This window comes from Eutrigla gurnardus (assembly GCF_963514095.1).
Source record: "Eutrigla gurnardus genome assembly, chromosome: 6".
Classification (NCBI taxonomy): domain Eukaryota; kingdom Metazoa; phylum Chordata; class Actinopteri; order Perciformes; family Triglidae; genus Eutrigla; species Eutrigla gurnardus.
In genome coordinates, this window is record NC_139920.1 from 936,424 (window position 1) to 963,002 (window position 26,579).

The 26,579-nt window shown below is 42.5% G+C and overlaps 1 protein-coding gene across 1 annotated transcript in view; it reads left to right on the top strand.

Moving 5' to 3' along the window:
• Positions 1–26,579, top strand: part of arhgap39 (Rho GTPase activating protein 39) — a 154,847-nt gene that overhangs the window by 90,317 nt on the left and 37,951 nt on the right. Inside the window, exons 2-3 of the mRNA XM_084011551.1 lie at positions 13,044–13,457; positions 24,269–25,556. Of these exons, the coding sequence (XP_083867677.1) occupies positions 13,044–13,457; positions 24,269–25,556 (1,702 nt within the window). The remainder of the gene's footprint in view (positions 1–13,043; positions 13,458–24,268; positions 25,557–26,579) is intronic.

Here is a 26,579-nt window from a genome sequence, read left to right on the forward strand (position 1 = left end):
AATGAATTATAATTTTCATTGGTTGCAATCCCCCCATGCCCAGAAAGAAAGTGGCGTCAGTTGAAAGCAGAAGAAAATTTGCGCAAATACGTTGACTAAGGCATATGATTTTAATCATATTTCACATATTAAACAGTAAATATAAGCAGGTATGTCAACACAGAAATGTACTTAAACATTTCATAAATCTCCCGTTCGCAAAAACGCTAGCTCCGCAAAGAATCTGGTTGCGGATTATGTCCACGATATGAAATGTTGAAAATGTCGGAGAATATTGTTTAGATAATATCTAATGTGATTGGAAGGAAAGGCAATCAAAATTCTCTCCCGATGCAAAGCTGCTAGAATCACTTTTATTTCCATATAAATTAGGTTGACGATGAAATGACGCCACATTTTTTCACAGTTGGTTCAGATTACGGAAAAAGGCGGAGACATGTAGGGAGAAATTCACGGTTCGTGGAAGCAAACCTGCTAGTGAGCAGGTTAGGTTCACGGAGTATGTTACCCGGGTAACTGACTCAGATTTATGCTGAACTGGCTTTGTGAAACCGAAAAACCAGAGTTTCCCTCATTTAATTCAATTCAATTCAATTCAATTTTATTTATAGTGTCAAATCACAACAGAAGTCATCTCAGGACACTTAACACATTGAGCAGGACTAGAATACGCTCAAAATTTCAAGAGTCAACACAATTTGAAATTCCCAACATCACCCAGGGGCAAGCGTGACAGCGACAGTGGCGAGAAAAAACTGCCTTAATAGGCTTTTAGGCAGAAATCTCGTGCAGCCCAGGCCCTTGGGTTCCAACTGCATTTGGTGTTGGTAGTATGGTAGTTGTAGCATTAACAGTAGTGGTGGTATTAACAGAAGCAATAGTAACAACAGTAGTAGTCCATGGCAGCAGGCACAGCCATGCCGAGATGGATCCATCCCAACCACGTCGCCGTAGACCAGAAAGCAGGAGTAGTTGAGCAGTCACACAGCGGGCAGGTGGAGCTACAATGTGGTGTTTCCAGCATCAGGCCAGTTAGCAGTCTGCATCGGTCAGGACCTCAGTGGACTCTGCTGGACCAGAAAGCATAGCCAGACTCCCGGGAGTAGTCAAGTTAGTGACAGTAGAGATGCCGATTTTAGTCAATTACTTTAATTAAAAATACAGGCGGTAAGAGGCAAACAAGACCACAACATCGGTGCAGTCCGGATCAGGTTCCACCACGGTCCAGGGAGACCTGCTAGGCAAGAGAGCATAGGGACTCCGGGGGAACATACACAGAGAGAGCGCGAGAGAGAGAGAGAGAGAGAGAGAGAGGCTCAGTGTGCCACTATAATCCCCCAGCAGTCTAGGCCTATAGCAGCTTAACCCTAGCTATAAGCGGTGTCAAAGAGAAAGGTTTTAAGCCTACTTTTATATGTGGGAACAATGTCTGCCTCACGAACCAGAACCGGAAGACGGTTCCACAGAAGAGGAGCTTGATGGCTGAAAGCTCTGGCCCCTGTTCTAATTTTGGAGACTTTAGGAACTACAAGTAACCCTTTATTCTGAGAGCGTAGTGCTCTAGGAGGACAGTAGGGTTTAATGAGCTCTTTAAGATATGATGGTGCCTGACCATTAAGAGCCTTGTAAGTGAGGAGAAGGATTTTAAATTCTATTCTGGATTTTACTGGCAGCCAGTGCAGAGAAGCTAATACTGGAGAAATGTGATCCCTTCTTCTGGTTTTAGTCAGAACAAGAGCTGCAGCATTCTGGACCAGCTGGAGAGATTTAAGAGATTTATTAGAGCAGCCTGATAATAAAGAATTACAATAGTCCAGCCTTGAGGTAACAAATGCATGGATGAGTTTTTCTGCATCTTTTTGAGACAGCATTGGCCTAATTTTAGTAATGTTACGCAGGTGAAAGTAGGCTGTCCTCGTGGTTTGTTTAATATGCGAGTCAAAGGACAGGTCCTGATCAAAGATAACTCCAAGGTTTCTTACAGTAGTATTTGAGGCGATGGCAATCCCATCAATAGTCGCTATATCTTTAGACAGCGAGCTTCGGGGGAGTTTAGGCCCAAGTACAATAACTTCCGTTTTATCGGAGTTTAACATCAGGAAATTGCAGGTCATCCAGGATTTTATGTCATCCACACATGCTTGGAGTTTAACTAGCTGATTGGTTTCTTCAGGCTTGATCGATAGATATAACTGAGTATCATCAGCATAACAATGGAAGTTTATAGAGTGTCCTCTAATAATGTTGCCTAAAGGAAGCATATATAAGTTGAAAAGAATTGGTCCGAGCACAGAACCTTGAGGAACACCGTATTTAACTTCAGTGTGCCTGGAGGATTTTTTCATTGACATGCACAAACTGAGATCGATTGGATAAATAGGACTTAAACCAGCTTAATGCGTTTCCTTTGATGCCAATTAATTTTTCCAGTCTACATATTAGATTCTCATGGTTAATGGTGTCAAATGCAGCACTAAGATCTAGCAGAACAAGTACAGAAACCAGTCCTTTGTCAGAAGCAATAAGAAGGTAATTTGTAATTTTTACCAGAGCTGTCTCTGTGCTATGATGTACTCTAAATCCTGACTGGAAGTCCTCAAGTAGACTGTTATTGTTGAGGAAGTCACACAGTTGATTGGCGACTACTTTCTCAAGGATCTTAGAGAGAAAAGGAAGATTTGATATTGGTCTGTAGTTTGATAAAACCCCTGGATCTAGAGTAGGCTTCTTAAGAAGAGGTTTAATTACAGCTACTTTAAATGACTGTGGCACATAGCCTGTTAATAAAGACATATGATGATTGATCATATCTAATAGCGACGCGCTAACTAAGGGTAAGACTTCTTTCAGTAGCCTGGTTGGTATCGGGTCTAGGAGACAGGTTGAAGGTTTAGAAGAAGAGATCATTGACGTTAGTTGGTTTAGGTTGATTGGAGAAAAGCAGTCTAAATATATATCAGGTCTTAATGCTAGTTCTAAAACTCCTGAGTTTGAGGGTAACGCGGTTCCAATTGAAGGCAAGATGCAAGTAATTTTGTCGCGGATTGCTAGAATTTTATCATTAAAAAAGTTCATAAAGTCGTTACTACTAAGATCTCTAGGAATGCATGGCTCAGTAGAGCTGTGACTCTTTGTCAGCCTGGCTACAGTACTGAAAAGAAATCTAGGGTTGTTTTTATTTTCCTCTATTAAAGATGAGTAGTAGGCTGCTCTGGCATTACGGAGAGCCTTCTTATACGTTTTAAGACAGTCCTGCCAAACTAGGCGGGATTCTTCTAGTTTGGTGGAGCGCCAGATGGTTTCAAGTTTACGCAGTTTTTGTTTTAATTTACGAGTTTGGGAGTTATACCAGGGAGCTAACTTCCTATGCTAAGAAGTCCTCCGTTTCATTAAGACATGGAAGTGAACTCAAGACTGGCGGAATTACTTCCTTAAACTTAGCTACTGCTCTATCCGATAGACACCGAGAGTAGTAGTTTTTTCCTAGAGGAGTGAAGTCCAGCAACAATAATTCAAAGGTTATCAAGTAATGGTCAGATAAAGAAGAATTTAGAGGAAAGATTATTAAGTTTTCGATTTCAACACCATAAGATAAGACGAGGTCGAGAGTGTCGCTATGACAGTGAGTTGGTTTCTGTCCGCTCTGACTGAGGCCAATAGAATCTATTAAGGAAGTAAATGCTACTCTAAGGCTGTCATTTACAACGTCCACATGGACATTAAAATCCCCCACAATGATTACTTTATCTGATTTAAGGACTAAACTTGATAGCAACTCAGAGAATTCAGATAGGAATTCAGAGTATGGACCAGGAGCACGATACACAATAACAAACAGAATTGTCTGCATTGTTTTCCAGTTTGGGTGCGAAAGGCTGAGAATCAGACTCTCAAATGAGTTATAGTTTAGTTTTGGCTTAGGATTGATTGACAGGCTTGAATCAAAAATGGCTGCAACTCCTCCTCCACGTCTGCTGCCTCGAGATATATGAGTATTAATATGGCTGGGAGGACTAGCTTCGTTTAAGCAAACATAGTCTTCATCACGCAGCCAGGTTTCAGTCAGGCAGAATAAATCAATATGATTATCTGATATTAAGTCGTTGACTAATACTGCTTTGGATGAGAGAGATCTAATGTTTAAGAGTCCACATGTAATTCTCTTATTTTGTTTTACTACATCGGAAGTGCTAATTTTTATTAGGTTTTCATGTGAAAACTCTTCTGTTTGACCTGATTAATTTGGTTGGTCGGGGGACAGACACCGTTCTTATGTGGTTTTGGTTTTGGGTGGATGACTGCTCTAAAGGAGGCGCAGAGAGGTGTGTAAGACTGCAACTCTGCTTCCTGGTCTCAACACTGGTTTGTCATGTTCTAGGACTACCAATGAGATCAGCAATGTTTCTAGATAGGAGAGCAGCTCCATCCAAAGTGGGGTGGATACCATCTCTCCTGATCAGACCAGGTTTTCCCCAGAAAGGCTGCCAATTATTAACGAAGCCTACATCGTTATCTGGACACCACCTCGACAGCCAGCGGTGGAAAGATGACATGCGGCTATACATGTCATCACTAGTAAAGTTTGGCAGGGGATCAGAGAACACTACGGAGTCCGACATCGTTTTTGCATATTCACACACCGAGCCAACATTAATTTTAGTGACCTCCGATTGGCGTAATCGGGTGTCATTAACGCCGACGTGAATAACAATCTTACTGTATTTACGTTTATCCTTAGCCAGCAGTTTCAATTGAGCTTCGATGTCGCCCGCTCTGGCCCCTGGGACACATTTGACTATGGTCGCTGGTGTCGCTATTTTCACGTGTCTCACTATGGAGCTACCAATGACCAGAGTTGGCTTCTCAGCGGGTGTGTCGCTGAGTGGGGAAAAACGATTGGACACGTGAACATGGTGGTTAACCGTGGGCTTCGGTTTAGAACTATGCCTCCTTCGGACATTCACCCAGCCTCCCGGCTGCTCGGGGTTTGCCGAGGGACGGCTAGCTGCTACACTATGTCGGTCCGCACCATGTACAGCTAGCGTCAGCTGGCTGGTTACAGCGGCAGCCGACGGAGGATTGTTGGTGCGGAACCGCGCTTCCAAATCATTCATCCTCGCCTCCAAAGCAAAAAGTGAACTACATTTACATGTACCGTTATCAGTAAAGGAGGCAGAGTAGTAGCTAAACATCAGACACACCGGGCAGGAGAGAAGAGAAGGAGGACAGGGAAAGAGAGAAGCCATCGTAGCCGCTAGGCTAGCTGTTGCGCTAAAGTAGCTAGCAGAGATAGCGCTTAAACAATAGCAAATTTAGCGAGGCAACTCAGAGAGTGAGCGATGTGTCTGCTGAAGCAGGGATAGCGTGTGCTTAGTTTAAACTTGGCGGTAGTAAGCCGCTGAACAGGGAAACTACGTTAAATTAACAGAGTTAGGCTAGAGAGAAAAACACAGCCTGTAGCGACTATCACGGAGAAACAGGAAATGACGCAAAGCGCTTACCGTCAGAGAAGTCTCGCGAGATGATCATGAGGGTTAACTAACTCGAGGTTTTCACTAAACCTGCTTTCTGAAACGGACCTCAGGCCTTGAACTCACAACTTCAAACTTTATCCCTAGATCACCTGACTTGTAACAAACTTTCAAAAGCCTTTGTCCAGTGAGTTGTATAGCTCACTTAGATGCCCCAGAAAGAGGGGTAATATCCTTACCCCTGCTAGTAATCTGCTGTGTGTCGTTTCCTCCTGAAGAAGGGAGTAGTGTAACTAAACTTTAAAAAAATAAACAATCATCTGCTGCCCAGCGATGGGTCGGGTCCGGGCTATTTTTGGCAAATTTAGGCAATTCTGAGCAACAAACAGGAGAATAGGAAGGCAAGACAGTTGACATTTTAATGTTCATTTTGCACCAGTTGAGGCTGAAATCCACAACTTCTAGAACCAAAGACCGTCGTCTATTGTGCTGAGCTAATTGGCAAGTGGCAATTCAACAGTGGCTTCACAAATTGAGTAAGCCATTCACTGTTGTGCAGGCAGATTTGAAACCACTGTAAAAAAAAATCAGTTATCAAGACAAAAATCGGAAAATACACAAATACACATATTGGATCGAGATGTTGTCAATTTGTTTTTTTTTATTGATTAAATTTGCTCCATAAGTGAATAACTGATGTTTAATCAATCATCTACCATGACTCTAAAACTTTCACAAAGACCATCTGGTATTTTGATGTGTTGTCATCATCACCTTTGTCAGGGCTTGAACCCAGGTTCATTGGCACCAAGAACCAGCTCCTAACTCACTAAGCTAATTCTCAAAGAAGAAAGTAGAAGAATTCCTACAATAGTGTCCTGGCAGCTTAGCTGCCCGGACCCTAAAGATTGCAGGTTTCATTTATAATACTGGTGCTTTCATCCTCCAAATGCACAACTGCATTTCCGCACACAAATTTTGAGACTGCCATTGGGGGCCTTGCCAAGGTATGATATCTGTTGATATGGGAATTGAACCTGTGACCTAAAAGCAGAAGTCACATATTGTACAGACAGAGCTAAACAGACACATGATCAGCTCCCTCTGTCTGACCACTGACATGAAGGAGCTGTCAACCTGGCTGTGTGAGTGAGTGTGGCGAGTCAGAGAAGTCCCTGATCTACACATTCTGCTGGATAGCTCAGTGGGTAATGGTACAGACTTTAGATTTGGAGGGTGTGGGTTAAAATCCCAGTCACAGCTAATCTTTGCCTGGGTCAACAAGATGTGCTGATGAAGATCTTGCTTTCTTATAATTAATGGTTGTGAAAATAAATTGGTAACAGAACATTTCAGTTATACTGCCATTATTTGTATGTCTGATCAGAAGGTGTAAGGTAATAGACTAGTATGGTGGACCTGATGACTCAACATAGCTAGCTGGTAAGCTCAGTCACTATTGCCAGTGATTTTAGACTGAGTGGCAGGTGTTCAAATCCCAAGATGGGCAATTATGGTACAGTTTGATCAACAGGATCTGGAGAAGATGAGCTTGCTTTAAAAAAAAACAAATAAACAAAAAAAAACAATGGATATGAAAAGTATTTGTATCAGTAGTCACAAGGAATTGTATTTTGCACCATTATCGGTAAGTCTTATCAGAAAGTATGTCCCTGGTGACACAGGAGCTTATACCCATGCTTTCAACAATCCCTGAAGAACTCTGTCTTCCAAAAACGGTTCTCTGGATCAAAATAGTTCTTACTGGAACCCTTAGTGTTATCAAGAACCATTGAAAAACCCTTTCCCGAAGAAAGGGTTTTTCAAAAGCAAATGGTTCCAGGTAGAACCTCAGCCCTTGTAGAAGAACCCTATTGGAACCCTTTTTTCTGAGAGTGTACTTATATGGTTATATTTAGCACTTTTATTTCTCAGAGTGTACCGGGTCCAGGCGAGCTTTCTTTGATGGTCTCATTATTGGAGTGAATGTCAAACAGGTCTGCTGGAACCATGGCTGTGCCAACACCAGAGTCCTTTTAGGACACAGTAGCCTGGGTAGCTGTAACAGAGTTGTATGGAGGAATGAAACCCATGATATCACATAATAGAAATACTCATCTGCACGACTACTAGTAGTTGCTGTTAAACCTGATCTAAAGTAGGCTACATGTCAGGCTACACACCTTTACTTGGGTAAGTAGCCTGAAGAGTCCTCCTAGACAGGTGAGTGCCAACAGTAGCTGCTGTGGTGGGTCGGTGTGGGACGCTGATGTGAGCTGCTGATGTGAGCTGCTGCTCTGTAAGAAGACAGACAGTCAGACAGACAGACAGACAGTTAGAGTTTACAACTACATCTGAAATGTGGAACAAGTTACTATTTTACTATAACTGATGTTGTGATGCGCCAATAGCTCGTAAAATCGGATAACGGTGCAAAAAGATTTTTTTTTGTCTTTTGATGTCGTCTTTGCGTCTCCATGTATAAACAAACACTGATCAGCTGCTCTTGCTGCCGCATTCAAGCTACAAAACGTTTCCAAGCAAACTGATCTCTAGGCGTTATTTTACAGGTTTGAGGTGTTTCACGTTGGAAAAGCCCCAGTACGACATATCGTTAACGGTCCTCAATATCAATACAATGGAAGCTTTTAACGCAACACGCCAATGCTAACTTTAGCGCAACACGCCAATGCTAAGAAAGCAACGGTAAACTGTAACACGGCATATAACATAATATTTAGAAACTTACCGCTTCAGTGTCTGTGGTTGGCTCTCAGACTGTCGGTACTGATCCAAACTTTAGCCTTAGGTTAGAGGCATATCCTGAGCTGTACCGACCCATGTTGTCAAAGCTCCTGTCGGTGAAGTGCGTAGTAAAAACACACATTTACGGACGCGTGTCCGCACATTTCCATCGTAAATGCTCAGACGATGCGAGTAAATATCAGCAATTGTGTGGCTTCAGGGCTGTACAGTGCGACATATACATATCGCACGTGCTACACTAAAAAATGTCTGTGCTAAGAATTAATCTGCCCTGTAGCATGGGGTGCTATGGGCAGATTTAGCCATAAAAAAAAAATCTTTCTGTGTAGAACGATGGTACTACGACCATAGACGTCGGAACTAGGGGTGCGGTCCCATCCGCCCCCCATCAGCCTCCCCGCGGCATCTAACGCTCTTTCTCAGCCTTGCACAGATTGAAAACCTGGCTGCGCAACACTAGGAAGCAGGAGAGACTTACGCATTACGCTAATCATAACTCTACACTATGTTAATTAATCGCTGTTGTTAGCAGGCTCCATGAGCTGGACACCGACTCATGGAGCGGCTCCCGGGATCAACAGCTGAGTGGCGGCGGCGAAAAGGCAGAGGCAGAGGCTCCGCTTTAATGTCCGTGTCATAACGCTTTTGGTGCGTGTTTAAAACAGTAGGTTTACTTCAAAAGGCGAGTGTCAGACGCTGTCAGAGCGTTTATGAACAGTGTTTTACAGCTCCCTCTAAATGACTCAAAGTAGGCTTTCAGGTAATTTCGCGGCATAACACAGCGCCTTCCGGGTAAAAAAGACGTACGGCAAAATCTGGAATGAAAAATGGCACTGTTATTTCATCCCCAAATCCCATTCATAAACACAGTATCTAATATCAGTTAACGAGTCGTTTTCCATTTCTCGTTTTCCGTTTTTAAAACGAATAACGGGATACAAGTCATTTTTCCGTTTTTCGTTCTTTTATTTTGAAGCGAAAAACGAGAAACGACTCGTTATCCGTTTTGCGATTGTTGACTTCAAAGTGAAAGTCGGATGGCCGCAACATACGCGGACCGTTTATCCAGTTAATCATTGTGTGCGTCTCTCCCATGACCCTCCCAACAAAAATTCTGCCCCCCCTCTCAGAAAATAGTTCCGACGTCCATGACTTTGACCCAAGGTTGCGTAAAAATGGCTGGCCACTTCCCAGAGGGCCAGGAGGCCATTTACAAAGCAGTGGCCAGCAGACAGTCTTTAGACTGGCAGTGTTTGAACGCCTGTTATGTAAAAATGAGTTAAAGTGTAATAAAGATGCTTCTTCTGCATTTTTAGGGTGTGCTACAACTCTCTGGTCCTGTGCTAAAAAACTGTCAGCCTCTGTAGCACTAGTGCTATGTGCTGAAAAAGTTAACGTACAGCCCTGGGCTTGCTGCAGCCAAGGACTGCCAACTCGATTTCCGTTGATTTGGGCATTTTGGTTCGCTGGTTTGTCTGTACATCACACTGCAACGTATTCTCATGAATTTTCGTATGGAAACGTACGAAAAGTTATGTAAAATTTTTCCGTGTTTTATCCTACGAATATCAAAATGACGCCAGTGCGCATGCGCGATTCCTGCAGTGAAAAATGGCTTCCATTCCTTTCATTCATAATGGATAATGCAGCATAATGCAGCATTTTAAAGCTGTTTCGGCATTAAAGTACGTTTTGATGACATTCCTAGCGAAAAATATGCATTTTGCTCTCATATTAATCCTTCAGTGAATGTATACGATCTTTGGTTTGTTGGTTAGGGTTAGGGTAAAAGTTAAGGTTAGGGTTAGAATTGGAGGAGCCTGGTATCAAACCGAGCCTGGTATCGAACCGGCAATCTTGCGGTCACCGGCTCATGTTGCTGCTGACGTCATTTCGTGGACATTCTGCAAACTGTTTCTTTATCGGGAGGATTTCTTTCAAATTGAGAGAGTAAAAAAGGGAGATGGTCTTTTTTTCTGATACTGTGGGGACCTATTGACACCCCAGGGACCAATTTTAGGTTTGAAAACCATGGAAAAGTAAATTTTTCATTATAGGGCCCCTTTAATGCATCAACAAAAATGAATGCATTAACCCAAAGAAATCAGCTTTGGTTAGAGGGGGTTTCAACATGCCTAAAGGGGGCGGGACCCACTGAGGCTACAGTCCTATTTCAGATCATTGGTGGGACCTCACTTCAGACTCGGTGTGTGAACGGAACTGGACCGGTCCTTTTAGAATAACAATGACGCTCTGTCCAGAATCCACTGGCTGCCACCGGTCGGTCCGCCCTGGCCGGCGCCGGTCGGACCTGGGTTTGGGTTCCTTTTGTGTTGTGTTTGCAAGTTCTCCCTGTGTTACCATGTGTAATCCAGCTTCCTCCCACAGTCCAAAAACATGCAGGTTAATTGATTCTCTAAATAACCCATAGGTGTGAATGTGAGCGTGAATGGTCGTGTCTCGATGTGTCAGCCTTGTGAGAGATTTGCAACCTGTCAGCTGGCATCAGCTGCAGCCCTTCCTGTGACCCTTTATAGGATTATCAATAAACAGGTAAACGAGAATGGATGTATAAAGTTAGAAATACCATGGATGTCTTTACGGTTGTCTTTGAAAAGGTCATCAGTTTGATTGACAGGATAAATATGTGTGGAAAATGTGAAAGAGCACTTGCCCCTCCTTCAGTACCACAGCTGAAGTGCCTTTGAGCAATGCTCTCAATTGCTACTCAGTGAACAGCTAAATAGACTGTGGTTGTCTAGTGAGAATATGTGGAACCTTGTGAGTGTGAACAGGGCTTTCCTGAAAAAATTAACTAATGTTAAAACAAGACGAGGTGAAACCTAGTATATGGCTGGAACGTGTGTTGTCAATGTGCTACATTTGAGTAAAATGTTACAAATGCACTTACAAGATGAAAACCTTGTCCTCATATCTTACCGTTTGGTTTGTAAGATCTTATAATGAAGCAGATGACACATTATATGGTAGTTCATATATTAGTCAGTAGTTGATGTAAAGTAAAAGATACAGAATGAGCCCATACAGTTGGAGTAAAGATGGATTTATTTATTGATGGTGTTTGTTGTTTCTGTAGTACTGATGCCTGTAAACCAAACTCTTTCTCGGCTCAACTCGTCTCTACAACTTGCATCCTGTCAGTCAATAACCAAGGCAACACTGTTGATGACATTTTGATTGGCATGATGATCATCTACATTAGCACCGCTGTACATTATACTGTGATTTCCCTGTTAATAGTCTGCAATTCACTAATACTGGTTTCATACTAGGGTGTCAGACTCATAAATCTCACACAGTGTTCTGGTGACATATATATTGTTGGTGAGGAGTTTCAAGTGCAGCCAGTGGCTGAGTGTTGGCTAATGCTAGTAAAAAATGCTAAGCTAATCAAGACAGTTATCACAGTAAACAGCCCAGTTATTTCCATAAACATCGTATCCAAGGTGTTGATGAAGTTTGCAATGCTTCACTGCTGTCTATTAGGGCTTAACTAAGGTTGTTCAGACACTGGCTGCAGGCTAGAGCTGTCAATTTTCCTCTATAATACTATTCAAATTTCATTCCATATTGTTTTCAATATTCAAATTATATTACAATATTTAATGCTTATTTAAATTAAGCCTATTATTAATATTAACTACACTACACAGGCTTATACGTTGCCAATGCCATTATCGGCAATGTGGTTGTTTTACGTCCTGTCCACTAGAGGGCGTACCAAAAACATTACCAATAAATATGTTGAATTACTAACAGCTGACAGCTTTCTTGATAAGTAATAATTAAGAAAGTAAATGTCAGGTTTCGGGCAAGGAGGGAGGACTCAGATGCAGAGGTAGTGTAAATGGTCTTTATTCCAAAAAACTCAAAAGGTGGCAAACGTACAAAACAAAAGATCAAGGAAAAATAGACTAACTCTAAAAACTTAAACTACAAACAAAAGATCACTCCACAAGGAGGAAAACATGACTACAAACATAAACAAAAAAACAACTTAACTGGGATTTCTTGATGGCTGTGAATCGGGGTAGGCTCATGACAAGACGAGAGACGTAGGACGAACTGGCACAAGACAAGGGGAGACGCAGACTTAAATACACAGAGGGATAATGGGCAACAGGTGACAACAATCAGGGATCAGGGATGACATCAGACCAGGAAACACATGAGGAAGGGCAAGTGACCTGAAACGAGAGGGGAGTTATTTTCAAAATAAAACAGGAAATAAGACAAAACCCAAGACGAGACATTACCTCACCGGCGTGACAGTAAAAAAACGACATTGCCGTTCTCCTGGGGACGCTGTGTCCCCGTTGCCATGGCTACACCCCCCTCATCTCACCATCGGCTCTACTTTCACTTTCTCACGTACATCCTGCTGTTGGTCCCAGTAAGCAGCATGAATATTTGTCATGACGTCATCGTCATCTAGAGGTCCGTCGATATCTTTGTTATCATTTCACCGAGTGCTGCCAGGCAGTTACCTCTGCATGTGCGCCGCTGTCAGCTATTTCTGATAGTGAGATTGTGATTCAGAAAACTTTATTTTTCATCAGACTTCATGTGTCAAAAGCATCCATTTATGCGGGTAGGCCAAGGCGAGGAGGGGGAGATTTCCTCACGTTAGAAAACCTTTCTAAAAAAAACAAAATCTAATACTAATTTCAGCATTCGAATAGTACAGATTTTTTTTACCATTCAAATTATATTCGATTCCCAAAGTTCATTCCAACAACCCTCGGCAGTTTGCTAAAAGTCTAATTCTGAATTCTCCCCTTGCAGGTTGGAGTGGGTGGAGATCATTGAGCCACGCACGCGAGAGCGTATGTATGCCAACCTGCTGACAGGCGAGTGCGTATGGGACCCGCCACAGGGTGTTTGCATCAAGCGGACTGGTGACAACCAGTGGTGGGAGCTGTTTGATCCCAACACCTCACGCTTCTACTACTACAACGCCTCCACCCAGCGCACAGTGTGGCACCGGCCCCAGGGCTGCGACATTATCCCCCTGGCCAAGTTGCAAACTCTGAAGCAGCACACTGATGCCACCAACCCCCGTCCTACAGGTGGAGGTGGGAGAGTGTCAGCTGAGAACAGCCCGGGACGTAACAGTGGGGTCAGCCGTGAGGGAAGCACCTCCTCCTCCCTCGATCAGGAGCTTTCTGAAAAACAGGGCAACAGAGAGGAGGCAGACAGGTAAGACGCGTCACCTAACGGGCTTGCAACTGGACCAATACATTTTGGAGGTTAAAATGCTTAAGTATGTGTCCACACCACAAGAACAAGGAATAATCGTACTTCTTAGAACATACAAGCCTCTGCCATGCTGGCAACTGCCATTTTTGTAAACCAGTTAGCTGTGTATACAACGGATAATACAAAACACTAAAATGGAAGAAAACACAGACAAATGAACAGAGAGTGAAGTTAACTTGTTTATGAGCACACACTCACTAAGCCAAAGAATGAGTGGGAGCCTCATTGAGCAAATCCAGTAGCACAAGGGCTAACCTAGTAGCACAGAGGCAAACCCAGTAAAAGTCAGAATTAAACTGAACAAAAAGTCTCCTCCTGGATCCCATGGAAATCAAACCACTGAACTGTACGTCCACGCTCACCTTGTTTTTCTCCCCTGAGGGACGTCACTTTCCCCTATGTATCACTTTATGGGAGCAATAAATAATAATGACAATAACAATAAAAAATCCATTATCGAAGGTCCATAATCCGTCCTATAAACATCAGATTTCTGATAGACACAATGTATCAGCTTTACATAAATTATGACAGATAAACAGCAAATAAACAGATCACCTGTCATCCCATGCATCAGCCCATACAAAGAGGGGGCTAAGGTGACCCTAACATTCACAGCTGTTATGCCGACACACACTCTCTGTTGCTAATATCGGGGCTAACTGCTACATTCACAGCTGTAACCCCGTCACACACTCTAACAATGTTGCCTGTGAATTGGATGTTCATTTCTCGACCATAAGCCGTCTCAAAAGTCGTTTCAGAGAATTTGGCAGTACATCCAACTGGACTCTCAACCGTAGACTATGTATAACCACGCTAGATCTTCGTTTCCAGCACCTTCACCTGCAAGTTCGCCTGAGACCAGCCACTCGAACAGCTGATGCAAAAATTGGTTTGCATAACCAAATAATTTCTGCACAAACTGTCAAACCATCTCAGGAAAGAGAAGTGGTCTCTTCAAGGAGGAATCCCGGTTTTCACTGTACCAGCCTGATTGCAGACAGTATGGCGTAATGTGGGTGAGTGGTTTGAGATACCATCAGTGGCATTTTCTTGCAGAGACCAAGGGAAGCCAGGCTTCCTCAGTTTTTTTCAGAATATAACATCATTTAATAAAATCACTGTTTTAACAGTTTACGTAATCCCTCTATGATGTGTCTGTCGTCTCCTCCTCGTCTTCATTAATTATTGAGCGTTTCATGATGTGTAAAACAGCGCCCCTCTAAATGTTACGGGATGAATGAGCGTTGAAAACATGCTATTGCACTCTGTTGTCTGTGAGGAGGCCAAGTTGCGCTGGCCTCCCTTGGTGAAAAAAATAAATAATGATTGACCAATCAGGTGAGGCTATTGTCACGACACTGCACCCCTGTGATTGGTCAGGACAGTGTAAAGGGAAGCCGCGAACTCGTTGGCATCAGGCCAATCAAATCACAGTATGTTATCGTCAACGTCAATGAATGAAATAATGGAAGATTCGTGACTTTGTGTTCATCTCTTGAAAAGCTAGCTAATTTTTTAAGCGCGATTATGGAGGGTGGAGATTTGGAATATTTAGTAAAAAATAATTTTACTAAACTGCCTCTACAACAGCAACTCCGGATTAAGTTGAGTATTGAGTCGGTGCTCAGCGTGCGTAAGTCCTGGTAAAATGATGCTGGGCGCTCTAATAGTTCATCCGACGACCACGGGAAATAGCAACATATAAACTGCAACATCCGTTTTTCTGCTCCCACCCCGTAAAACATACACAGCTTAGAGGTTGTGTCTCACTTGGCTTCCTCGGAAATTTTCCCCACGCCACGCCACTGACAAGATCCTGAAGCCCATTGTTGTGCCATTCCTGCAAACAAATGAAAACATCCCAGTTCTTGCATGGCCTGCATACTTACCATGCATGTCACCCATTGAGCATGTTGGGATGCTCTGGATCTGCATATATGACAGTATATTCCACTTACTGCTAATGTCCAGCAGCTTCACACAGCCATTGAAGAGGAGTGGACGAACATTCCACAGGCTACAACCAACAATCTGATTAACTCAAATCAAAAGAGATTTGTTGCACTGCGTAAGGCAAATGGTGCTCACACCAGATATCGCCTCGTTTTCTAAAGACAAAATGTATATTTTAGAGTGGCCTTTTATTGTGACCAGTCTAAGGCACACCTGTGCACTAATCATGCTGTCTAATCAGTATCTTGATATGCCACACCATGAAGGTGGATGGATTATCTGTACCTCAAAAAAGTCTTAAATGTTTTATTTCAGCTCATGCAAAAACAAGAGTGTTGCGTTTATATTTTTGTTAAGTGTAGATTGTGTAGATCCTAACGCCTTTTCCTTGACCTCGGTGGCAAAAGGTCACCAAGGTGAAGGAAATATGACAAGGGAAACTGATCAGGATTTAGGAAAAGACGGCCGCGGTGCTCAGAGGATCCGACTGCACTTTCACTAAACTACGTTATTATAATGTGCCCGCTGATGATCGAAACCAGAGGTTGACGTGGGTCTGCGTTGGAGAAACTATAATAATGGACTGCAAAAAGTGGACTACATCGTCCACTTCTCCGTTGTTAGTTCTACAAACAGCTCATTCACTGACTGGCTTCAGGACCAGCAGCTCCTCCTTCCTGCTGCTGTTACAATCAACTCTGCTGCCAGTAAACCAACGCACCAACACTGTGTAATAATGCGAATTTAACGGTTCAGTTCCATGTTTACCTTTTAATTATTTATTATAGGCCTATATTGCTTGTTTAACTGAAAAGGAAGCATTGGAGCTTCTTTCCTTTGCATTTAGAGAATTCACCATGGCTGACACTTGTAGACTATTCGAACACAGCCCTGACTTTTACAAAAAGGACAAAAAGCCACCCCACAATTCCTTGTGACAGCAACATTTACATTTTTAGTAACACACATATCGGCCATTCGTGAAAAAAGGCGATATGCCGATCATGCATATTCAACATTTACATTCATATACTAATTGGAATTGTGTTTAAAAATGTGAGTGGACAGTGATTGCATCCATCCATCGTCAACCGCGTATCCTGGTAAGAGTCGCCCAGCTAACATTGGGCAAAGGCAGGGTACACCCTGGACAGGTCACCAGTCTATCATGTAGAGACAGACAACCACTCACATTCACACATTCACAATTTTAGAGGAATCAATGAATGTATCTCCATCCTGCATGTCTTTGGACTGTGGGAGGAAGCTGGAAGCTGGAGAACCCACAGAGAACCCACGCTTACACGGGGAGAACATGCAAACTCCACACAGAAGAAGAAACCCCGAACCGAATCAGGACTCAAACGTGGAACCCAATCGCTGTGATTTAATTTAAATTCTATTATCTATATCTATCTATGGATTTGACAGGAAACTTCTAAACACGATTTATAATCAACATAAACAAATATTGCATCTCCAAAAAGGAGTGAAATAGATCCAACCTCTCCTCCATAACTCCAACAATTAATAATTTAATTGATCATATACAGCCATATTCCTTTGGAAGCCTATATTCCTTTTTTTGTCAAATACAACCTTGGAAATTCAATAATATTTGTGTCCTGGCTGTCCTCATTTAGAATAATACATATGATCCTTTATTTGTCCCACAGTTGGGACACTTACAATTTTAAGGACCATACCAGCCTAATTCTGACTTCTCTCCATTAGCAGAGATGTAATGCGTAATGTGTCTCTAACACATTTTGTGTGCATTGAGCCCCTTTAGACAGACGATTCCGCCGTAATGGTGGAAAGGCAAGTTAAAACATGCCGTGAACTGGAGCGTTTAGATAGAACTTTGTTTGTCTGCGTTTAGATAACACCTTTGCGGAACGAGAGAGACGTCATACGGGTGGCCGTGGAAATCTGATTAGCAAAACAACTACCAAAGGTGAACGTTTGCTCGTCTTAAATTACTGTATCACTCTAATAAAAGCAATTGAAATTCACGCATTACATGACTGGTTGTGTATGCTTAAAATGTAGCCTATATATATACATTTCCTGTCGGACTCCCACCGCAGTCAGTGTGCACGACTAGCTGTCGATGGGTTATTCCCCCTCAATGACTTGACTTGTGTTACAGTTTTCAAAAACGAACCAATGTGTGTTAGCTGTTAAATTGTTATTGATATTTTTATTGTGTTTTTCCTTTTTTTCTCTGCCACTTAAATTGTTATTATTATTATTATCATCATTATTATTATTATTATTATTGTTCTTTGTTTGTTTTCTCTCACCTCTATACATTTACTTTTGAGCTCTGATTTTGGTCTTCAATTACCTTGATTTGTTATTTGTCTCTGGTTTAAAGATCTAGCTCATTTTCTAAAACATTAGTCATATAAAAGTTTGCTATTCTCCTGTTTGTTTTCTATTTAGTCGGGATGCTGCTAAATAGGTATCGCAGTATGTATACATACAGTTACAAAGTGTTGTAGGGTAGGTTGCCTTCACCTCATTTGGAGGGGTGAAGTGCATTCACGTCAGTTTAGTAATTTTTTTGTGTTTGGTTCTCCTTATACCTATTTCTTTCACTTTTTCTTTTGATGTGTTTCTTGTTGTTGCGTCTCTGTCCATCCATCCTTTTTCTTTTGATGTGTTTCTTGTTGTTGCGTCTCTGTCCATCCATCCCTCCTCCTCCCCACCCCATCCTGCCCCACAGGTCCAGTTACCACTGTTCCTCACCTTGGTGAAAGGTAATCACACCGATGAGCACTCTCTCTAGGAAATTGCATACGAATCTGGTCAGCTGGAATGTGAACGGTCTGAATAATTGCCTTTTTGCAAGAGACACATCTTCGTACATTAGACCACTTTAGGATCAGGAAGGGTGGGCGGGGCAGATGTTCCACTCTAACTTTCATTCTAAAAGCAGAGGTACTGCAATCCTCATCCATAAAGATGTTCCTTTTTCTGTATTCAGCGTCATTTCGGACCCTAATGGTCGCTATGTGATGGTCTTTGGCACCCTGTATAATACAGCCCTTGCACTGGTTAACATCTATGCCCCTAACTGGGATGATGCAAACTTTTTTAATAACCTCTTTAGTTTGATGCCAAATTTGGACACACACCATCTAATACTTGGTGGCGATTTTAATTTAGTTCTAGACCCTGTCCGTGATCGTTCCTCCAATAAACCATATCTGGCCTCTAAATCATCTAAGGTAGTTAAATCATTCCTGGAGACCTATAATTATGTGGACCCTTGGCGTTTCAAATTCCCTAACTCCAGATCCTACTTTTTCTTTTCTTCTGTACATAATTCATTCTCACGGATTGATCATTTTTTTATTGATGCTTTTTTACTTTGCTGGGTACAATCTACAAGCTTTGAAGGCTTTTCTGCAGGGGCAAATCATTTCTTATACATCCCATGTAAATAAGCTTCGCAAAAGTAGAATCTCTGACCTCACTTCCTCCATTCTCCGTCTAGATCAACAATATGCAGTAAACCCTACTCCCGAACTCCTTAAAGATAGGATCGCTTTACAAACAGAGTTTGACCACTTAACAACTCAGCGCGCAGAGGAGTCGCTACTTAAGTCCCGCCATAAATTGTATGAAGACGGGGATAGACCCACTAGACTTCTAGCCCATCAGCTTTGTCAAAAAGCTGCCTCTCGCACAATTCCTTCTATAAAAATGTCTCCGGCTCTATCACTTCTGATCACAAGCTCATCAACGATGAGTTCAAAAAATTTTACTCAAATCTTTATGCTTCTGAATCTCAGCTTAACCCAGACCAGTTTGTTGATTTTTTAATAATTTGAATATTCCCAAAGTAAGCCCTGAGGATGTTTTGTTCCTTGAAGAAACAATCACCCCCAAATTTATAAAAAAGTCTATTGCTTCTTTGCAAAGCGGGAAGGCTGCAGGGCCGGACGACTTTCCAGCCGACTTTTAGAAAATGTTTTCAGACAAATTTGTACCCCTCTTGCATGCGATGTATACCGAATCCTTTCAAACAAAAACTCTTCCTCCGACTTTATTTCACGCCACCATTTTGCTCCTCTTGAAAAAGCACAAGGATCCCCAGTGCTGCTCTTCTTTTCGACCTATAAGCCTCCTTAATCAGGATTTTAAGATTCTAGCTAAAGTCCTAGGTCTCCGTTTGGAGAAGATTCTTCCCTCTGTCATTTCTAATGATCAAACTGGTTTTATCCGTGGTAGACAGTCATTCTGTAATATACGACGTCTGCTCAATATCTTGCATACTCCTTCTCAACACTCGGGTGCTGAGGCTGTAATTTCGCTAGATGCGGAAAAGGCTTTTGATCGCGTCGAATGGGATTGCCTTTTCTTTGCTTTAGAGAAGTTCGGTTTCGGTCAAAATTTCATTTCGTGGATCAGGCTTTTATATGCATCACCCATGGCTTCTGTACTTACTAATTATCATGTGTCTGACCATTTCCATCTAGGTAGAGGCACAAGACAGGGGTGTCCCTTAAGTCCCCTCCTGTTTTCCATTGCTATTGAGCCTCTTGCCATAGCTTTGAGACAAGATGATAGGATAGAGGGAATCATTCGGGGCGGTCAGACGCATAAGGTTTCCCTTTATGCGGATGACCTCCTTCTTTTTCTCTCTAACCCTGATACCCCTCTCCCTCACGTCTTATCTCTGCTCAGTACCTTCGGGGCCATCTCAGTGTATAAACTCAATCTGAATAAGAGCGAATATTTCCCCATAACACCCTCCCCCCCTCAGCAAATTGATATACCATTTAAGATTGTAAAGGACTTATTTAAATATCTTGGTGTGACTATCACTTGGACATACTCAAAACTATTTCAGGCTAATTTTGCTCCTCTTCTTGAGCGCTGTAGAGCTGACTTTGCACGTTGGGCAGCCCTTCCTCTCTCTTTAATTTGCAAACTTAATTCAGTGAAGATGAACATTCTCCCTAAATGTCTTTATTTTTTTTCAATGTCTTCCCATTTTTATTACTCGTTCATTCTATAAAACTTTACAATGACTAATTTCTGACTTTATCTGGGCGGGTAAACATGCACGCATACGTAAAGAGTTCCTTGAGAGACCCAAGCGGCTTGGGGGCCTTTCTGCCCCTAATTTTCAACTATACTACTGGGCGTCAAACTTATCCAACATGTCTTTCTGGCTTTTATCTTCTGACAGTGCAAATGGGTTAATATTGAGGCCTCCCTTTGTCATTCGTACTCCCTCTCTGCTCTCTTAGGGGCATCGCTTCCACTTCCCGTTTCAATCCCCAAACATAATGTTGTTGTGTGGCATTCTTTGAGAATTCTGAAACAATTTAAACTTTCCTTTGGCCTGCAGAGCATCTCTCTTTTCTCCCCGCTCTCTTACAACCCCTTATTCCCCCCTTCTAGCCATTCCTCTGCTTTTAAAATCTGGCATGATAAGGGCATCCAAAAACTGGAGCACTTGTACATAGATGGTGTCTTCACCAGTTTCACACAATTTAAAGAAAAATTTGCTCTCCCACTGTCTCCTTTTTTTCAGTATTTGCAGGTGAGGGACTTTATTAGGAAGAAGTTCCCAGATTTTCCCTCTCTCCCACCTAAAACTCATCTGGATCATATTATTAAAATGCTTTTACACTCTCAAAGGGGGAGGCTGGGCAAAGTTTATGAATACATAATCTCAGTTAACATGCCCTCTTTAACTATTATAAAACAGCACTGGGAGGAGGAGCTTGGCTTTGACATCTCGGATTACATTTGGGATGCAGCCTTGGATCGTGTACACTCTTCATCCATATGTGCACGTCACAGTCTTATCCAGTTCAAGGTATTGCACCGCTTACACTATTGTAAGACTGCCCTGTCAAAAATGTATCCAGACATTGACCCCCTGTGTGACAGATGCAACATTTTTTCCTGCGACTTTATACCATATGTTTTGGGGTTGCCCTGAACTAGATTGATTCTGGTCCTCTTTCTTTGATTTATTTTCTAAAATATTTAATAAAACGGTTACTCCTTGTCCCTTTGTGGCCATTTTTGGGGTAACCTCAGGAAACATATCCTTGACCTCCTGTCAGCGCAAGGCTTTGGCGTTCTCCTCCTTACTAGCGCGGCGGTTGATTTTGCTAAATTGGAAAAATTCTGCCCCACCCACCCACACACATCTCATCAGGAGTATCATGTGTCATCTCAAATTAGAAAAGATCAGGTATACTGTTAATGGTGCTCTTCAGAACTTCCATGGGACGTGGGATGGCTTTGTTGAATTTGTGAAGCGGTTAGATGGGCTTCAGTTGGAGTGATAGTCTTTCAGCAGACCCACTGTAGCTATGTCCTAGCTGAGGACGAGTGATTGAATGCATAACTGGACCCCCCACCCCCAGTCCTTCCCTTTCTGTGTGTTTGTATTTGTGTCTTTTTGTTCCCCTTTTTGTTTTTGTTTTACTTTTCTTTTCTTTTCTATTTCTTTAGAGTTTAGAGTTTAGAGTTTATTTATTTAGCACACAAATTTCAATGGTGCAAGGAGGGAACGAAGCCGGTTGGCTTGTACATAGGTTCCACCCCTATAACAAATTACAACAAGACAAATTTCAATGGCTAACAAATAAACATAAAAAGGAGATAAAGTGCATACATGGTCAATGTTATGTGAGCAAAAGAAAACAGAAATGAGAAAAAAATAGAGAGATAAAGTGCAAAGTAATTCGGTAACAAATAAGGACAATAGTTAGAGAGAAATAATATACAAAAAATTAATTAATTAATTAAACTCATAAAAGGACAGAGTAAGGATGTGGGATATGAAGAGAGTGAAAGAGAGAGAGGAAAGAGTGGGAAATTCAAGAGAAATTGAGATGTATTTTTAACTGCTTTTTAAAGAGTGAATAAGAAGAAATGGATCTTAATGAGGGAGATAGTCCATTCCAAAACATTGGACCTCTGTATGTCATATTAAACTGATGGTGTGATGTGCGGATAAAGGGTAAATATAGAGTAAGATTATTACTGTGTCTAGTGCGGTGGGAATGTACTGTATGTATTTCTTTCATATGGTATTCATATTTTATTTAACTTGCAATGTTTTGATATGATTTGATTCTGTATGATCTTGGCATTGCTTTTACTTTAATATTTACATATTTATTTTTATTTTATTTATTTACTTTTTAAGTGTTGAAGTGATTCCCTTGTGCCCTGACATTCGCTGTTGAAATGCATCCAAGGAAAATTCAATAAAAATAATTTAAAAAGAAATTCACGCATTGATATCAAATCACCACTGGGACCGAAGCTAAAAGCATTGTACCCACCATGTTTTAACCTCCACCAGTCACGAGGCCCATTAACGAATTCACTCGCCGGCTGCCATGTGATAGGAACCCCCTTACTGACCTATGCAGTGTGAAGACCTTTCCCTTTTTGTGTGTATTTTAGAGAGAAGTAGATGGACTGTAAGAAAGAGAGCAAGTTAGAGCTCCGAGGATGGAGTGTGTTGTGATAGATGCCAGCACAGCTCTGTAATACTTAATCCTGACCTGTTGGTTTCCCTCTCCTTCACACAACAACACAAACAGTCACATTGCCACGGTTAAGCACTGGGGATCACTATTTGTTGTCCAGTTCACTTCTTGTTCCTCATCCCACATCCCAACTCCTTACTGTTGTCTGACTCACTGAGAGGAATGAGAATCTCAACTGATCAAGAATATGGTATGTATTTGGAAAACTGAAGGAGCCAAGTAGAATTCCAATAACACTATCTAGAATGTAAACTGTTTCTTATGACTAACTTTTGTAAAATGCCCTTGAGACACAAATGCAAGACTGGTCAAGTCTCGATTGAGAGCAAGATGAGCTCATCATAGTTAGATTTGACATCTTTGCTACAACGGCAGAAACGTATTTAATTATGAATTTGAAAATGTTAAATGCATTTTTTAGGATCTTGTATGACAAAATGTATTTAACATGATCAAATTCATAATAACATAACTGCAGCCAAATTCTAAATGAAAATTACTATGATAATGGTAATTTCTATTTGATGGCGGGTGACTACTTACACAATTTTTCATATGTACTAAATTGCCTACAATCTGCACAATAATTGTCTAGGCTTAAAGTCGCCCGTGTTGGCTGAGTCTGGAAAATAGATTTTTTTTCTTTCGTTTTAAACAAAAGTTGAAATAACCACATTTTTTGTAGCAATGCGCTACACATTTTCATGTCTTGTAGCCCTTTGTATCACACTCTTTTTGTGTCTATTTAACCTCTTCTGTTGATCCATGCATTTAGTGTTTTCTTTCCAAAGTAGTGTTTTATTTTTTGTATGGATGAAATTTACATGTATCTTTGCTACTTTCTTTGCCCTGTCATCATCTTCAACATCAAATTGTCAATTGACAATCAATTCTACAAATGTAGATAACAAACCATAATTTTGGATAGTCTCTCCTCAAAGACACGCATAATGTAGCACTCATTTCTACATCTGACAAGTGACATGTAGTTGCTGAAAAAATTGTGCTTGACACACTGTGTAGAGACAGCCGTGATTGTTGAATTGGGGAAATCCCTTTTTAAATCTCTTTAGAGTGTTATGACATCTGATAAACATTTAAACTTGTTGATTCAAATACATTTGATGTCCTGTATCGTACCTAATTGGATGACAAGCACCAGTACACATATATATAGACACAAGCCCTTTCATGTGAATGTGACAAACAGCTCTTCATCAGTCTGACCCTGATTCTCCTGTCCTTTCCCCATAGGACATCTCCCTTCAGGTGGAACACTGGTACAAAGGAGCGTATGCTAATCAAGGTGACTGACAGAGAGCCCAGCTTCTTGGCCCACCAAGGAAATGGTTATTCCCCCTGCGATGCCCCCACCCCTGGTTCTCCTTCTGGAGGGGGCACCAGCTCACGAACCCGGCGTTCCTCTGGAGGAAACCCACCTCAAGAACCTGACGGCTCCCCTGTTCTCTATGTTGACCGCCGCCAGTCTCCCTTCCTAAAACGGGCCGAGCTGGGTGGCACTGGTACCCACCGCCGGTCCTCAGCCGACTCCCAGCCTCCCTCTCCCCGCTACGGTTATGAACCTCCTCTGTATGAGGAGCCGCCATCAGAGTACCAGCCCCCTCCCATCTACGAGGAGCCTCCCACTGACATTCACCTTTCTGACTCTTTCTATAGCACCGGCAAGTCACCTGCTCGCAAGTCTTTGACCCCTCTCTATCACTCCCCGAAGCAGGGCCAGTCACCCTATGGCCAGCTGGTTCTGACCCGGCAAAAGTGTCCAGAAAAGACCCAAAGTCTGGAGTACAGTCCTGTGGGGAAGGAGTATGTCAAGCAGCTGGTGTATGTTGAGCAGTCGTCGTCCAGCCCTCGCTTCAAGACTGCTGACCGCCTGCTGCGTTACGGCACTACAGGGGGCTATGGTGGCTCATATGGGGGGTCCTATACTCTGCAGCACAGCCAGTCTCTGATCAGGGATCCCCGTCTACTGCTGGACTACAGTGGGGAGGGGGGAGAGGGAGGCCAGAGGTTGCTTTATGAAGACTCGATATCCTGGACATCCAGTCAGACCCACTCCCTCTCCTCTTCCTCTACAGGTGGTCCTGGGACTTTTTCTCCTGGGGGTAACCGCAAACGCAAGAGCCGCAAGCCATCTCTACCCCAGGAGCTGGCATGCTGTGGGGGGCCAGAAGGGGAGCTGGCAGGCACAGCATCCGAAGCTATGCTGGCCCAGGCCAGGCTGGCGTGGGAGGCCCAGCAGGTGATGAAGCAGAGGAGCAGCTGGGACTCGGAGCAGACCGGTGGGGCAGCCAAACACGGCGGCTCCAAAGACGGCTACGAGAGTGACGGGGCGGTGCCTCTGCCATTACCAGGTCCAGTGGTGAGGGCTTTCAGTGAGGATGAGGCGCTGGCGCAGAGTGACGGCCACCAGTGGAAACGCAGCACCTTCGATAGGCTTGGCTTCCCCCAAGCCCTGCTTGAGAAAAGCCTCTCTGTCCAGACCAACCTGGCCTCCCCTGAGCCTTTTCTCCACCCGTCACAGGTACTTCTCCATGCTGGGAGTCCGTGTGCTGATTTTTCTTCAAACTCAGGTCTTATTTTCAGAGTTTGGTCATTATTCCTATTAGTGTACAACTTTTGTGATCGTCTGTCCGGTCATGTTTCTTGTAGTAAAATATTATAACACAGATGAAGGTCACTACCAACATAAGACCCAACTTTTGATAAACCAGTTGTTTTCAGGCTATAAATACCCATCAATTTATTATAAAGTGATTTCAGCTCTTCTTGCTGTCAGGTTAGTAATGTGACTTTCATTGTGAAACAAACATCCATCCATTCGTAATCTGTCACCCATTATCTTATTAAGGGTTGTGGGGAGAAGGATAATCTATCACAGGGCTGACACAGAAACAGACATAGAGACACAAAGTCATGGATGTTTCACCTAATGCTGCTGAGCCTTAGACTGGCTTATATAACTATCACACTGCTGCCTGTCCACTGGACACTATCACTGCACCCACAGTAGCACCATGGCTACACACACACACACACACCTAGAATAGTAGAACAAAGGATGTGCAAATGTGGTTAAAACAAATACAGTATCCAGTACTAAAATGGAAATATCATTTGATACAGTCACAGAAATAGAAAAGGATTACAACACACAATTACTGTTCTCCGTGGTGGTCAGTGGGGACATTAATTGTTTTTGCAACTCACTGGATAGAGAGCGGTTAGTTAGCTAGTTAGCTAGGTAGCTTGTTAGCTAGGTAGCTTGTCCTTCTGCCGCTGGCTAACTAACCAGCTGTCCGCAAGTTAGCTAGCTGGTTCACTTATTCCATCATACCTTATTGCTACATTGGTTATAACAAAGTACAAAGTTGTCACTCATCTTGCGATAGCAATGTGCTTTCATACATGCTGTGACAAGAGTATGTTGAAGTTTTTACTCATTAACTCTGGCTCCCTGTGCTTCATAATGTTACTACTTAAGACTAACGCCATAAGTTAGTTTAGCCCACTAAAACAGTCACGGCAACAGTACAACATTAGGGCT